The 16288-nt window shown below is 39.1% G+C and overlaps 1 protein-coding gene across 5 annotated transcripts in view; it reads right to left on the reverse strand.

The window, feature by feature from the left end:
• CTNND2 (catenin delta 2) overlaps positions 1–16288 on the reverse strand; it is a 664005-nt gene that overhangs the window by 32144 nt on the left and 615573 nt on the right. For 4 of the 5 annotated variants that reach the window (XM_064506857.1, XM_064506859.1, XM_064506856.1 and 1 more), the window contains 3 exons: positions 11842–12052; positions 8386–8470; positions 1756–1878 (listed from right to left, as the gene is read on the reverse strand). In XM_064506857.1, the coding sequence (XP_064362927.1) occupies positions 1756–1878; positions 8386–8470; positions 11842–12052 (419 nt within the window). The remainder of the gene's footprint in view (positions 1–1755; positions 1879–8385; positions 8471–11841; positions 12053–16288) is intronic. The other variant, XM_064506858.1, reaches the window with a different exon arrangement.

A 16288-nucleotide genomic window follows, 5' to 3' on the forward strand; every position in this document is an offset into this window, starting at 1 on the left:
TAATAGTGCTGAAAAAGTCATATCAAGTCAAAAAAGAACAAGGAAGATTCCAGACTAACATATCATTCCTCACTTAAGAGGCTTTGTGTCTCTAAGAAAGAATGTATAAACAGATTATTTGCTGGTCTGCAGCTACTACTTACTATTTCCTGAAAAATAGAAGATATGCCTTTACTTAGACGAAGAAATCATATCTGCATCTGCATTGGGAAAGGAAAATCCATCTTATTCTGAACACTGGAAATTAATATACAGCATAAAACGTAGGATTGATAATAATAAATCACAAAAAAAACATCCTAATGATACTATCCCTTTCTCTGGTACTGAAACCAATGACAATTTCATGAGTGGATAATTAACTGAATTGCCATGCGATAAAGAGTCACATTGAAAACTCTCATTTAAAAGTGAGTAACATGGTTTTAGGCAAGGAAGGCTGAAACAAGAAGAAAAAAAGGGACAGAAAGTATGTATTTAAAGACTACAATTCTTCTGCTATATTGTTTATAGAATCCATCTCTTCCAGAACTATGCAGATGACATTTTAAAAAAGTCTGAATATGTTATTTCCATAGATAATTTTCACATATCCTTTATTTAAAATCATTTTAGGAATTTTCTTAATTCCTCATTAACAAAATTAATGTCACACATCAAAGAATGAAATGCTGGGGTTTTAGAAAGTCACATTCTTGTTAGCTAAAGCTTAAAAGGATTTACCCTAACCTTGAATGATATTTACGTCTAAGGTATTTAAATGAGATCACCTCTGACGTCTTCCCTCTTCCAAGCAAATTTACTAGAAAAAAAATTAAATTGGAAGAAAAAGCGTAACTACTATGTCCTGTGTGATCAGCAGAAACATAGATTCCTATTCTCTCTATGCTTTTTATCAGAAATAAAATACATATGTATAAAGGTTTATACATGGATTTACTTGCATGTTGTATGCATGAAGCAGATACTGTTTTGTTCTTACAGTAAGGCCACACAGTCACATTTTATCATGGAAAAAAGTATGTTGGGGAAAAAACAAAAGACTATACTATATATATATGTATGGAATTTTTGGTACCTAAAGCTCAACAGGGCCTCCTGTAAAGAATACTCAGTTGTGCTAATTTTTACTACTTGTATTTATGTCTGCAGGAAATCTCCTCTGCTCTTAGTAATATAGACTTTGAAAATTAGTACTTTAAGAATTTCACTGATTTTTGGACACATTAATCTTCTCTGTAGATATCCTGGTTCAGCCAGGATCCTCCTAATGAAATGCACAGCTATGGCTTTTCTCTTAAAGCTGGCACTGGCCTAGAAAATATAGCAAAGTGCTTGATAAAAATAAGTTCCAGATGCTGTTGCAACACAGTGCTTATCAATAATTGCCTTTCTGTTGGAAAGGTTCAGAGAATCAACAAATAGATTACATGTATTATCGAAAGCTTGAAAGGAGACAGAAGGGACTGCACTTGTTCCGCTCCCCAGTATGCACTATCTTGAGAGAGCGCAAAATCCTGCATACCATATGCACACTGCTGAAATGAATGTGATTGCTCCAGGAAGTGCAGGGAGCAGCTTTCAGCCTAGAAACCGCAAGGTTCAGCAAATTAAAATGTGCACTTTTAAAATCTATTTTCTAGTAAGGTGTTGCTACTTTTGATTCAAATGTCTTTTGCGGAAGTCTCCTGGGTACAAAGCTAAGTATGCATTAAACACAACAATTCAAAACTGGTCAGCTGACAGCCAGAATACCTGGGTCTGGGAACAGATTCTGGTTTCTTGGCTCTGGGAGAGAGTATGCTGAGCGTGCCATGACCCACACTGATGGGTAGGTGAAAATCCTCTGTCCTCCACACTGAAGCTTGGGGCCGCCCACTGCCATAAATCAACCAGTCAGTCAATCATTAATCAGGTACTTGTATTTTCATAGTTATACAGAAATGGGCTCTAGACAATGCCTTTTCTATAAAGCCATTTCAGTTTTAAATTACACTGGAGATGCTACCTTCAATTAATCCATCCTTTTTCTAAATGGATGACATTCTCATCTGAAAAAGGCTTCCCAACTTACAGAAGCAAATTAAGTCCCACTGAAAGACAAGTACAGTAAAATACATATGTTCATGAATAATTTGAGCACATGAATAGTTCCATCAAAGTCAAACCACTTTTTTGGGGAACTGTTATGGTCTGGATTTGGAATTTAAACCCTTAACGTAGGGCTTAAGTTATGCACAGACATTTGCACCAGGTAAATTTAACCTAAAGACAGTATCCTTTTTTAAGGATGTCTGACTGAATATGTATAGCCTTACCCGAAGCAAATCCAAGTTCTGTGTTCCAAGTCTACAGGATAGCATGATATAATTGACATTTCAAAAGGGTGAATAGGTATATTTTACCTAAGAAAGGACTTCAGATTTTAGAACTACTTAACTGGAATTTTAAAGTTTATTGCTTGCAATTTTCATGGAACATTTAGCAATAAGGGACCTTCCCACAGAGTCATCAGTTTATTATTCTGAAAGTCACATGAAAAGAGAGTCCTCTTCTAGATCCTGCCTGGCTCAACTGCTTTTAAGGCCTCAAGCAATTCTAAATATCTTTTCCAGCCAATGACAGACAAGGCCATCTTCAGAGTCACTACTTCCACTTCATTAAATGCTTGTCACAGTACTCTACCTATTGTCAATGGCACAGCACACAGTGAAGGACAACTGCCTTTAATAGCCTCCCTAGCTCCAAATAATTGGTTGTGGTTTTTATTCATATGGTAGGTGAATAGGACAAACATTTATATTATTCTATGCAGAACACAAACCTACGATGGTATACTGGAAAAAAATGATTTCTGCAAATTCATTGTGATTTCTAATGACATCCTAGACAACAGAATAAAGGCAAACATAATGACAGACTGTAAACAGGTATTTTGTTGTAGCCTAAGTGGTTAGGCAAGGCAAACTAATTGATAGGAAACACATTCTTCCCGACAGTTTCTCCTGCTCTTTAGTACTACATGCGCTTAATGTTAATAGAAGCTTGTTTTTAGCTAATAATTTTTCTTTCAGGCTAGCTTATTTAGTTCCCCTTTTTGCCCATCCCTTTTGCTCCGGGGCCTGGGAATACTTGCATGTGTAAATTTCCTCATGCAACTTAACAAGCTATTTGTGTTTAAGAGCACTTGGTTATTTTCATGAATACTGAGATGGACAGCATCTACCATCTGTGGCTAACGGAAATCTGCTCCCTTACAGTCACAGCCACATCTTCCGAGGTGTCCACAAATTTTCAGTCAGCTAACACACTAGAGACTGGAGTGGGATCCAGTGTTCCTCACTTGGAAATAGATGTCCTTAAAGAATCACTGTAGTGGAACCTTTCACATTCTCTAGGTGGCTAAAAATAATGGGACATTATAAGCAGCATTTAATTCCCTCACTGACTGTAGAGGTTCACCAAGACACTTGAGGAGGAGTGGTGTACCAGATGCCTGCGGGCCGAGTCAGACAGCTCCCCTACCTGTTCTTTGTAAGTGCTGCACCACTGACCCAACTGGTGGATGATGTCACCATTAAGCACTTTGGAAAGTCATGTTTTGAGTATTTCAGAATGGACTCCCCAAAACAGAGGCAGATAAAACAAATGATCACTTATGAAAATGTAAATCTTATTTGTAGAAAGAAGTTTGAAAATGACATGACATTTAAGTCAGTTTTGAGGAGAAAATATTTCATCTACTGATGAAAAATTACGATGATCATTTGTTTCTTACTTGCAAAGCTTTAGCAGTATTTAGAAATTAATCACACTAATCCATTCAAACACTGTTTATACGGGACTGAACCATGTTTTCCTCTGGGTGAGAAGTTTTCAGATTGCTCAGCAAACTAAACATTATTTCCTGTGAACTCTTCCCTGATGAAATATCTCCCAGTTAAACTTCTCAGGTGTCTCCTCAAAAAACAAAACACTTCCACCTCCCAAAAAATACATGGGAAAAGGAAAAGCTTTACTTTTCTAGATTTAGAGTGACAGAAGAAGGACCATGAATCTTTCATTTAGAGACTGGAGTTCAAGTGCTTTAAGAAGCACAGTGAAATGTTCACTTTTTTGAATTTCTCCCTGTCACTCTTATTGCACTGATAATTAATGGCTTATTATCACTCCCTGGTTTCCTGAAATAGTATTAGTTGCAGATAAAGTTGAGAATCAGCCAACTAGGACAAAATATCGGAGCAGTAACTTTGCTGTAGAGCAGAAGAAGAGACTCCTGACATTTGAGGGTACAGAACTCTCCCAAGTGATGGATGGCTGACAACTCCTTCCCCTCAAGACTAAATTCATTGTTTTGCTTTGTTCTGCCAAGTTTTTTTCTTTAATTTTAGCAACTAGAAACATTTTGCTTTTAATAACTTTATCTTGTTGAACTTTGTTGCGATTGTGCCAAAGTAACCATACCAGAGAGTGAAATTCTCTATTTTTCCAAAGCACAAGCCTACGGTGCATGGCAAATAACGCCACCTCATTCACAGATCTGAACGCTGACTTGACATTTATCTTGTGTGCCTCTTCCCTTCCAGCTCAGTCTGACAAGTTGGTGTGTCCCAATAAAGCCACTACACAGCTAATAACTGGAAATCCCAGAACCTGTCGATGGAGTGTAACGAGCATGACACAGCTCTGCAAACACAGTGCCTGAGGTGTTGTGGGCTTACGGAGCTTTCTGGGCAGAAACTGAGACAACAAAGCCAACACCTCCTCCTTAACAACTGCAGCTCAATTTGTGGGAAGTCAGAATTCGCCCCATCACTCTCCTGAGCCAGAACAGCTACAGTCTGCCTTTTTTGAGAACCAAAAGCTATTTGAAAAGAGACACGACAGCTCAAAGTGAAGTGCAGCTGCTCTTGTACTAGCTATTAATAATTGAACAGTGTTCCTGCTCCAGCAAGCAACTGAAAAAAAGTAACACAGAAACTTTCAATCCTCATTTTTTATAGGATCTTGGGAATCCTAAGATGTATCAGATGCTGTACACTGTTCAGCCTGTCTTCCTGGTGAAGTCCTACTGGTTGCAAAAGTTCCACATCTTGTTTCTGAGGCCTTACAGAAAGGCCCTACAAAATGAAAAGAGCCTTCTCATTGCTTTCACTGGGTGCGCGATCAGTGCACTGCAGAGAAATTCTTGGGCACCAGGACTCTGAGCTTTGGCTGCTGGAGCTCCACTGCTTGCACACATTCTTTGCCTTTCTACCTGAACATAGGCCATGGGCTTGCCTGAACCCCCCTCTCCAGAAACGCTTTCATCTCTAGCTTAACTTGGCTTACCACAGAAGATTCATTCTGTTCCTTCTACCTCTCTTCCTTGTGGAATAGTTTTGCATTTTTTCAGGGTAAAAAAGCTGGATAAGACCCTAAATTTTTATCTTGTCAAAACACATTCTTTGTATTCTTAGCCAAATACACTAGCACCTTGAGACAGGGTATATTATTTGATTTGCTCAATGAAGTTAACTGAGCTGCTGCAGTTGCTCCTGCAGTTTTTGGCATTGAATGGCCCAGAAAAACAGGCGATGTCTGTCAGACACTGAGCAGCACAATGAAATTTGTGCATACTATTATCCTTTTCAAGCAATGTCTTAGCTGAAACTGACACCTTGAAATCTGCAGATTTTAATTTTGACCATTTTTTTACACAACAGCTGATTTTGACAGTGTTCTCAGAGGTTGCTTAATTTAGGTTTCATTACATAGGCATGTTAATGCTACAGCCTTGGTTAAAGCCAAAGAGCTTGCCCAATCATGATAGGACCGAGCTTGCAGGAAGCATTTCATACCCTACTTAGGGCAACTCTGCTAACGGCAGCAGGTGGGGGACTAGTTTCAGACTCCTGCAGTTATCTCCACTTTACAGCCAAGAGTTTACTTGAGAGTGCTGCAAGTAAGAAATTGGTGCCTATGCACTTCTTGTCTTTTAGTCCTCTCACAGGTATGGTTAGTCATAAGCTGACTTACCACACCGGTCCCAAGCTCTGTATGAACTTTCTGTCAGTGCAGTTTGTATTCTGCCAGAGAGGACAGATGATGCTTGTAAAGTTGTGCAAAAGTAGAGAAGTGCATGAGTCATATTCTCCTGATACAGTCATATATTTGGACTAAATATACTGACCACTATTGTACCAGTAGTAAATGTATCATTTCTTTTCATTAATAGAAAGGATAATACTTCTAGTCTTGTCATCTCTCCTTACCTACTCTACTGTAAACATGTACCTCTAAAATATACCACAGTTCAAACTATTTGGTTACACTGTTCCCCAAATGGTAAAAGATAAGTGCTGCTGCTTCTTCTGCGATCCTTGTCATTTGCCTGTGTTACAATACAAAATTGTGCCTCTCTGAATGCCACCAATTCTCTGAAAGTAATTGTACAGATATTTTGGGACATATGAAGAAATTGCTGATGGCTATGCAATGGGATTTACTTGCACTTCAAAAAAAGGCTGTGCAAGTGCAGGATACTGCAAAGTGCTGAACATATTATAGTAGCTGTATGTTCACTCATTTTTACTGACCTAAGTATTTTAATGGGACAAAATAAAGATTGTACTGACCAAGTATATTTATATTACATACCTAGCTGCATTACTGGTAAAATACAGAGTTTTGTAATTTTCCTATTATAAAAACATCCTTTTCCCAACAGTAGTGAAAAACAGACATCCAGCATAACAATCAGCCTACTATTTGCAAATTCAATAAATATTATGACTTCATAAAGATTATTGTATGTCTTTCAACAAACCTGAGCATCTTAAATTATGGTAACTATTTGAACATTTGTGTCCTCAGAACACATTCTTTCAAGCATGCAAGGAACTGAGTGGCCAAGCATGCCTAATAGGTAAGAACATTACCAGGCACACTTTGGCAGCTAACAGAATGTTCTTTAGCTAGCAATATACTCAAAAGCCATATAACACATAGATTACACCATGGATGGAAGAACAACCCCAGAAACTGCTTTTCCATTGCATGTATAGATAACCAAAAGGTTGGAAATGAGTCAGACAGTGCAAGACCCTCTAAGAGATTTAGATGCAATAAAGTTTAACTTCTACAGTGCGGCCATGCACATGCATAGAAGTCAGGCTATGCATGCAAGTACATCACTGCCTCATGAAAAGCATTCTCCAGCCCATGTGTGCTCCCACCTCTTAATGGGACAGTGGTGCTCCATCTCCTTACATGGAACGTCTGTGCATAAGGTATCCCTAGGGCTGTTGGGGTGACTGAAGCTACTGGAAGTGAGCAGTGGGAGAGGCTCAATGATAGTCTTCCTTATTTGTCAGGCTGACACAAGCAGGGGTGCAAGCATGCAAAAGAACAGCATTTCAAACCAAAGATCAGCTTGAGCCAGCCTGAGATTTATTTGGTGCATATTTTTCCCACAACTAAGTTCTCTTCTTGTGCAAAATACATATAGCATAGACTACGCTATTTGTGAATTTTTCTTCATTTCACCATCCTTACACCTTACTCTGAGCCAGGACATGAACTTTTGCACCACATAAAGTCTTAGGTCTATTTGCCGAGGTTACAAATACAACTATCAGTTAGATAGCTGTGAAATTCCATGTCGTAAAAAGACTTTTGAGAACTAAGTCTGCAGGCTGATGGTTACACTGCTGTGTGATTCTGTTGGCAAATACTCGGTAAGAAGTACTTTGATATGTTGTCACTTAGTAATTAGACATTTATTTTTCAACAGCTATAGGATGTTGTTTCACAGGATCATATTACCAGTATTGCAATTCATATGTGAGAGGGCAGGAGGTTTGTGGGACTGGTATGGTGCTCTCTACAGACTGTCTCAAAGCCAAGTATATCTGCCAGCTGATTGAAAGCAAAGCTAACAAGTTTCAGTCCAGCTCCACTTGCACACTGGTCCCAAAGCACCACTCCCTCAGGTACTCTTGTGGGCAATCCCATGGAAATCTGGGAGCTGGAAGGCTGGAAATCTCATAATATCCCGAGGATAGGGTGGGGAGGTGGAAGTAGGAAAGGTACAGTAGGAGAGTTTGCACAGGTTTGTTTTGCAAACAGAGGACTTCACTCTCCAGGGCTGTCAGAGCCAGCACTTCTTTGGAAGAATTCATTTGAAAAACAAATTCACAACTCTTTTTTAACACTGCACATTTTTATAAGTTATTTCTATATTAAAAGTAGAAATGGGAGAAAAATCTTATTGCTCCAAGTATCCAAAATTTTAAACTCTAGGTGAATTTCCAGTTCATATAAATGTTTGGTCTGAAGTCTCCCAGCCCCTAAATTTGAGTAACCATATGAAAAAGACAAATCTGGAAAAAACCCAAGCCTTACCTTCTTGTAGAGACTTCTCAGGTCTCTGTACTGCCACATACTATTGAGGACCTGAGATGCTGCTTTCACCACTTTTGGCGAATGCCTGTTATATACATATATTAAAAAGAGAGAGAGAGAGAGAAAGAGTGAGAAAGAGACTGTTAAGCACAAGACTCCATTCATCCCAATTTTCAGATGCATTGCTATGGATTTAAACCCACAATTAAAGTTGTGCTATCAAAGTACTGTAAGATCTTTTGTTTGGTATCTTGGAGACCAATATGTTTTTAAGGAAGGATAGTACATATTATTCCTATATTACTAATTGTCCAGTGAGGAGCAACATGTATGTTCCTCAGTACACTGAGAACAAGGATTCATGCTGAGAACATGAGAAGATGAATAGGAGAGGCAGCAACAGAAAATTGTTGAGAACCCAACTGGTATAAAGTACATCTATGAAGATGTTCTGCCTACAACTTTTGGCATAAGGGACAAGAATTTATAGCCAGCTTCTTTCTTCTATAAACTGCCAAACTTTAAGTCATGACAGAGTGCTCAAAGCATTAAATGCCTCTTACCAGTGGCCAGAAGAAACACATCAGATGGGTGATGAGCACTGTGTTTACAGCTGCCAAGTAGTCAAGATGCAGAAGTACAGCTGATTACACATGGACATCATGAATTTCATCTGGATTCGAAATTTGGACTTGTATCTTGCACACACCATTACACATGAACAATGGCAATCATTCATGTTAAGAGACATATAACTTCACATGAACTTTCACTTCAGGAAGCTTTTCAAAGAAGCTCTGAACTATTACTTAAGACAGCTAGAGCCATATATTCCTCTTGGGATAGGCAATACATATATTTTTTTTAAAAAAAGCAAAGAGTATTCAGCTCAGTGAAGAAGGATCAAAAAGGAAAGGACAGGGAGGAGAGACCAGGCTCTTTGGAGAGCATACGTTGGGTAGTCAAGCCCTCATGTTGTTCCAATAATATATATAAAGCAGCAGAGCCCTAGAAAACCTTGCAAAGGCTGAAGTCTGAAGTGAGGACTGACGAAGCTCAGGGCAGTCACTGAGATGATTCACATTTTACTCAGAAAAAGGCAAGAATTACAAAACTAAACAGAAACCAGAAAACCAGCAACATATGTCACTGATGTGGGCAGCAAGTCGTATGACTCAGGTCCGGTTATATTCTGCGGGCTCTGCAAAGGGCCAAAGGTACACTGACAGCAAAGTTGTAAAATAATGTTCATAACAGAGTTGATTCCATTAACTCATACAATATTCTACTAGTAATTATTTGCTACTGTTTTCCCCCATTTCTCATCCAGAGTACAGCAGTGGGTGGGTAATTGGTGAATAAACAGGAATGTGCTGAACACTTTCAAGCATAATTGTTTTCATTATACTCCCAGCTGTACCAGCTAGTGGGGTGCTGGTGGCATGCAGCAACCAGGAAGATACTGGTGCCAATCGTGCTGTTGAGTGCTGAGGAGAAACAGGAACCCGGAGAAGCCCGGAGTTTGGCCAGTATGAGCTTAGGTACACCACTTTTATCACGCCGTCATATGGGGAAAGTGCTGAAGCCCTGGGCATGCTCCAAGGGCCAGCTGGGCCACTCTGACAGGCCCGCCCTGGATCAGCTTGTGTGCTAGGCTCCTATGAGGATGCACAGCCAGGCTCCTATCCTGCACTTCCAGAAACAGATGTATCACTCCAGGCAAGTTAGATTTATATTTAAGGGTTCTATTTAATCAAACTGAGTATGCCAGGATTTCCTATCAGACCATCAACTAGTGATTTTGATTTTTAAATAATGGATTTCCTATATGAAATCAAACCAAAACAATGATGCCAAATGGTAACATTTGGTGAACACAAAATTCTCTTTTAAGATGAGCATTTGTATCACTGTGAGTTGATGTATTTTCCTGTTCTAGAACTGTGTAACCTGTAATAGCAATAATGCGTGACTATAACTCGAAGTACTTTAGAGGAGAGATAAGTATCATGATTTTGGAAAGAATTTTGGAATTGGATGGCCAAATACTGACATTCAACATAGGTATCTCTTTCAAAGTTATCAGGTACAGTTAGACAGGGAACTAGACACTTTGATCCTAACCTAAAACTGCCCACGATACTTTTAAAATTCCAGACTCAACAGGTATTAATAATCTCTGCCAGACACTGTACAGGTAGACAAATGCATTATTCTGATCAAAGAAATATTCAACTTAAGAGAAATGGATATGAAGCTGCTTGCAGTATCTGTACCTTTAATCTAGCAAAACCCCCCAAATTTTACATAGATTTAACTATAATAAAAGTGCAAATGTAAGTAAATTAGCAGAGCATTGGAGCTCACACAACTGGAATCACATGCTTTCTTACGCTATTACTTCTTACCCCTCACAGTGAGAATGTTTCAGTAATGAATTTGGTACGAAAAGAAAGAGTGACAACAGAGGAAAGATATCTGGTTAAATTATATTGGTAATGCTCCAATCACATAGGCCAGAGTAATTTCTCATACCAAACGTAGGGTGCATAAATCTTTCCTTCAGGTTAAGGCTTGGCTTTGCAGGGCTCTTTTAGAGCTCTGATGCTGTGGTAGGCTGTGTGCTGGCAGCTTCAAGGAGGTGGACTGGTGGGAGCTTTTGTATAGTACATGAATATAGACTTTTTGTTTTCAAACTGGCATAGTTGCATTGCACTACACTTCTGCAGGTTGACAAATATGAGAAGCAGGCTATCTGTTTTAGGCAAAAGAAGGATAAAGAGTGAACTCTTTGTGCAGAGTGCGTACACAGGAAAACAGACAAGATGAAACCATAGCTGCACTGAAAATGTCCCAGTTGTGTGTAAGATTTTTGTATGTTTTGGAGCCTCACCAAGTAGCCTGCAGATACTGTAATGCTGTCTGAGAAGCAAGGCATTTGGAAAATCCCTGGATTCATTTTTCTAGTACACCCCACATTACCAGCAAGCTAGTGGCTGGGAAAAGGTGTTGTAAAGAGGGACAATGACTCTATGTTCTTCACGCTCCAAACAAGTGGAGCAGTAACACAACCTGTGTGAGATTCCGTCCTTTCACAGGATCCTTCCACCTGCATGTCACTCTTTCTGCAGAGTGGATCCAACAGCTCTAACACCTAATGTCTCATACCTCACGCTTATAAGGATCTTCTGGAAGTGCTTAGAGGTAGCACTTATTGTAGATAGTTACCATTCTTTAAACTGCATATAATTGCTGCAAGTAGGTCAGAAATAAACCATAGCAGAGACTTTTACTATTGACATTGTCCGTTTCTTGCCACCTTTCACACTGGCCACTGGGTTTCTGATGGAACTAAAGTACTCAACTCATGACTGCACAGAAGAGGCAAACACATTCAGCACTAATGATAACTACTGGAGAGGTTACAAAAGGTGCAAGGTGATTTGCGAAACATACTTGTCTCCTTTACTCTTGGATATGCCAACCAGTTTCTCAATGCCGCCTGCGTCTCGTAAGGCCTTGGCATTCTCCATGTTTTTAGTGATGACTTCATGCAGAGTGCAGCAAATGGCAGTAACGGTGTCATCAGACATGGCCTTGCTTGCTGAGCTGTTGCTGTTGTTAGCGCCTGGCAGTCGGTGGACCAGATCCCTCATGGCATACTTGCCTTTGTTGAAAGAAAATGAAGGGACAATTCAGAAGATAGATACACTAAAAAAGGGTGATGGAGAAGTACAGGGAAAACACACACAATCTACCAGCACCATTTTCATCATGTCATTCAATCTAACTGGCTACTGGTATTATTTTGTAGCAAGCCACATTTATACAATTACATGTTCAAGCATTTCACACATTAGGGACTCTGCTAGTATTTCCATATTACATCAGTTGGAGAATTCAGGTATGGGCTACATCATGTCTTTATGAGAATAAAACAATGATAGTAATGGCCAGGTATATGTATAAAGATAACCTGAATGATACCACAACTCACAGAGCTTGGCATGTCCTCAGCTCCCACGACAGAACTCGTAGCTCAAGTTACTATAAATAAAACGTGCATCGGTTGTTAAAAACACTACAGTGAATGTAAAGCCAACAAAATTGTTGTTCTTGGTGGGGACGTCTTCTCTGAAGGACCAGTTTCACTATAAGTGATTAATTCTACATTGTGTCCAGTAATTTAAATGGGTTTCTTAGTGTTTCTCTGACTTTACTGGTTATTCAATTGCTCATAGATGCCACTGCACTTTTTCACCCAGACTTAGTTGTATGCATGGTACTGACCAGAAGGAGAGCCTTTCTGATATTTAGTGGCAGTTACTTTATACAACACTAACTGACAGAACTCAAAATCTTCTAAAACGAAAGGAGCAAATGCATTTTTAAGATGGTCACGTTGAACTGAAGATGCGAAAAAGAAATATTGTGATTATTACAATTTCCTCATGTTTAAATGAACAAAGAATTTTTTGAAAAGTTGCACCTGAAAGTAATGTAATACTTGCGAAAGTGACAGATGAGCAGTTTTAAGAATTTATATACATATATACACACATATATATATATGTATATAAAAATGTAGGGCGAGGTTAGCCCATGCAGCAGAACCTTCCAACTCCGCTATATGAGGAACCTCACACCACTTATGGAAGGTCACCACTGTTGTAAAATGGCAGCTCCATCTTTCATCATGGGGGGGGAGTAGGGGGGGGAAGGGGCCGATGAAGTGGTTGCTGAGGTCAGTGAAAACTCTGATTCACCTTCAGTGCAGCTGTACTAGCGATTTGCATAATCGCTATCGCTATCGCTAATCGCTAAGCAATCATCATGAGAGTGTATCACTCAGGAAGAGAAAGACAGGAAAGTTGGGAAAAATAAATATAATTAGTAACCTAATCTACATCCTATTTCATGAATGAAATATAATCAGGCATGATTATTATATATAATATGATAATATAATCAGAGACTTTTCTGATAGCATTTAAAAGTTCAGATAAATTAGTATATATGAGTACTTATTAAAAATTTTATCTCTCGGGTCATATATTCAGCTGTGTGTCCATATTTGAGAGGAGAAATAAGAGGAAAATCACATCTTTTAACTATCAAATGTTAAATTATTTTTATTTCTCAGAATGTTACTTGCTGTGGTTGCTTGCTATATTCTATAGCCAGTCATTTGGAATAGGATATTCATAGTAAAGAGACAACTCAAAATCTCTGTATTGGGATATTAAACCTAAAGACTATCAAATTCATTCTGTGGTAATGTGAAATCTTAGGAATTACTCACTTTATATTATGCGAAAACATTCCTGATTATAAAAACCAAAACATCACCAACAAAATGTGAGTGGTAGGATTTGAATCTTACTGGTATGCTGCAATTCGGATACAGTTTTTGTGTCCAATCCATTTTTATTTCTTTGCACTTAATATTTATTTAATCAGTTATCTGCATTATTAGTTTTTTCAACACTACTATGTTAATACCAAATGTAGTACAGCATAAGAAGTTTATACCTTTTTTTCAGAACTTGTTTGTTTGGGCAAACTGAAATTGTTTCCCCTACAAACATACGAAACACCTTTCAAGAACAGCCTGAAATGCTATTACATTTGCATCTGTTTTTTCTATGTAACACTAACACATTAATAGTCGCTTATCACTTACAGTGATTACTTCAGTATGCAGCATATACTAAATCGAGCTTTTTATCAAAAAAAAAATTGTAGAACATGATTTGTCGCAGCCTTTATTCTTCGAATGCAGCTTCAACCACTGGACACGAGTACAGACAAAGAAATAAGTCAGCTCAGGAAGACTTTCTCCTTTACTCTTTACACATATCCAGAAGAGACCAACGTTCCATTTTCCTCTAGTACCTCACTTAATATAAACTGCAACTGAGCATCTCACAATTTCAGTCTTCTGATGGAGCCACGTGATCATTCCTTTAGCAGCCAAAGACTATGTTCCTTTGCAGTGACCATAAAGAAATCTGGATGGCTGCCCCAAGCAGATTCCTTTCCTCGAACCGCCCTGGTAGTCCAGGCTAAAATATTCATGCCCATAGACACACAAGCCTAGATGCAAAAGCTTCTTCTAATAGGAAGTAAAAATTTGGGGGCTGCCATGAAAAGCTCGGTAGGAAAACTAAAATAAATGCAGTCAAATGAGGTATGAGCATCCTGGACATGTTAATGCTCTGCAGTTCTTATACTTCTGCTGTGCACACGCCTAACTGAAGCACGAGAAGATCAAATCAGTACTAGACACTCCAACTCAAACAGTAAGCTAGGCTTTTTATAAATAAGATATAATCATAGGACAGTCCAGCATCTCTGTATTTTGAGCAGCTGCAGTAATTCCAGCTCAGTAATATAATTCGATTCTTAATTAGCTACAGATTTAATCTAAATTACATTCTGAGTTTTCACGGTTTCTTTCTACATGTTGCATCAAACTTGGCCTTTGGGTAGAAAGTGTCCGAAGACTCACAGCACACATTTTGTAGATTCAAATCTAGCCGGGGTATTGTGGAGGCCAGGCAAGCTCATTCCTGGTTTGGAGACTCCCCTCATGGCAACACCAGGCCTCCAGTCCTGCGAGCACCGCACGCGACGGAGACAGGCCACCTCCTGCCTGCCCCATCCCAGAGCTCCCAACCCGGTGGAGCCACCTGCACGCGCGGGAAACAGCGACCAAGCGCACACGCGGCAGTCACTGCTCCCAAGCGTGTGCACACGTGTGTGCCCCACCGTCCCCTGGTGGACAAGGCGGCACCCCGGCCACACGCCGGGCGAACGGCTCAGCTGCGGCGCCCATCCAGGCCACCGCTTACGTAGGGCTAAAATCTATCCACAAGTACAACTGTTACCGTACTTTCCCGGATTTTAGTATTTTGAATACATTGCTAGCCATTTTAAAACATGTTTGGGATGCACAAAAACATCTTAGACATAAAAATGTGCAGATTAATTTAATTTAATTCAAAGTGTATGACCTCATATTGAAAAAGCAGTAAATTTGCTTTAATAGAGTTAAGTAATCTAAGTTTAAAGTTAAGGCCTTTACTATATCCTATTGAAAACACTCCACGGTAACTTGATTGCATTGCAAATATGGTGTCTTATAAACCTGTAGTTCTAGTTAATTAATATACTATTATATTACATTTACAGATGGAAAAATTTTCAGCTATCAGTGGAATCTCTGCTATTTCAATTATGTTCCTGCTGTTTTGCAATAGGCATGAAGGAGAGAAGAGTCAGGTTTTTTAGCATTAACGATATACGAAAGTCTATTCTAGTTTTGAGTTGGGCAAATGATGCCACTGAAAGCAAAGCTACTGCTATGTCAGCCCAACACAGCTGACAGCAAATGTCAGCTCCGTGGCTGGTGCATTATTGCATGCTACCATCCGCGCAGCGTCTGCATTCACAAATCTTTCTTTCAGCACGAAGCACCTCTTCTGAAAGCAGACTGAAATGTATAATAAAAACTAGTCTTGCAGTGTCAGCCAAGTTTCATCTAGCACTACCAGTAGGAAGGCTGGGGAACTGAGCTTGCAGCACATGTGCTGCAGAAGCCTCACTGAGCTGAAGAAGTGAGAGCTCATGAGGGTCCTGGGAAGAGGGGATAATGTGTGCGAGAATGATACTAAAAATAAATGGCACTGTTAATTTTCATTGAGGTTCATACAGGGTTCATGCAGAACTGCTTTGATCTACAAATAAATTGATTTTTATTTGAGCAACAGTACACATTGTAAGATTCAAAACTGATTTGATACTTTTAAAGAGGATTTACATAATATGATTAAACATAACCATCGTCTTGACAAGGAAAAAAATCATATTTATCCTCTCAATTTTACTCATAAAGGAAGGA

The sequence above is a fragment of the Dromaius novaehollandiae genome, chromosome 2 (genome assembly GCF_036370855.1).
Source record: "Dromaius novaehollandiae isolate bDroNov1 chromosome 2, bDroNov1.hap1, whole genome shotgun sequence".
Classification (NCBI taxonomy): Eukaryota; Metazoa; Chordata; class Aves; order Casuariiformes; family Dromaiidae; genus Dromaius; species Dromaius novaehollandiae.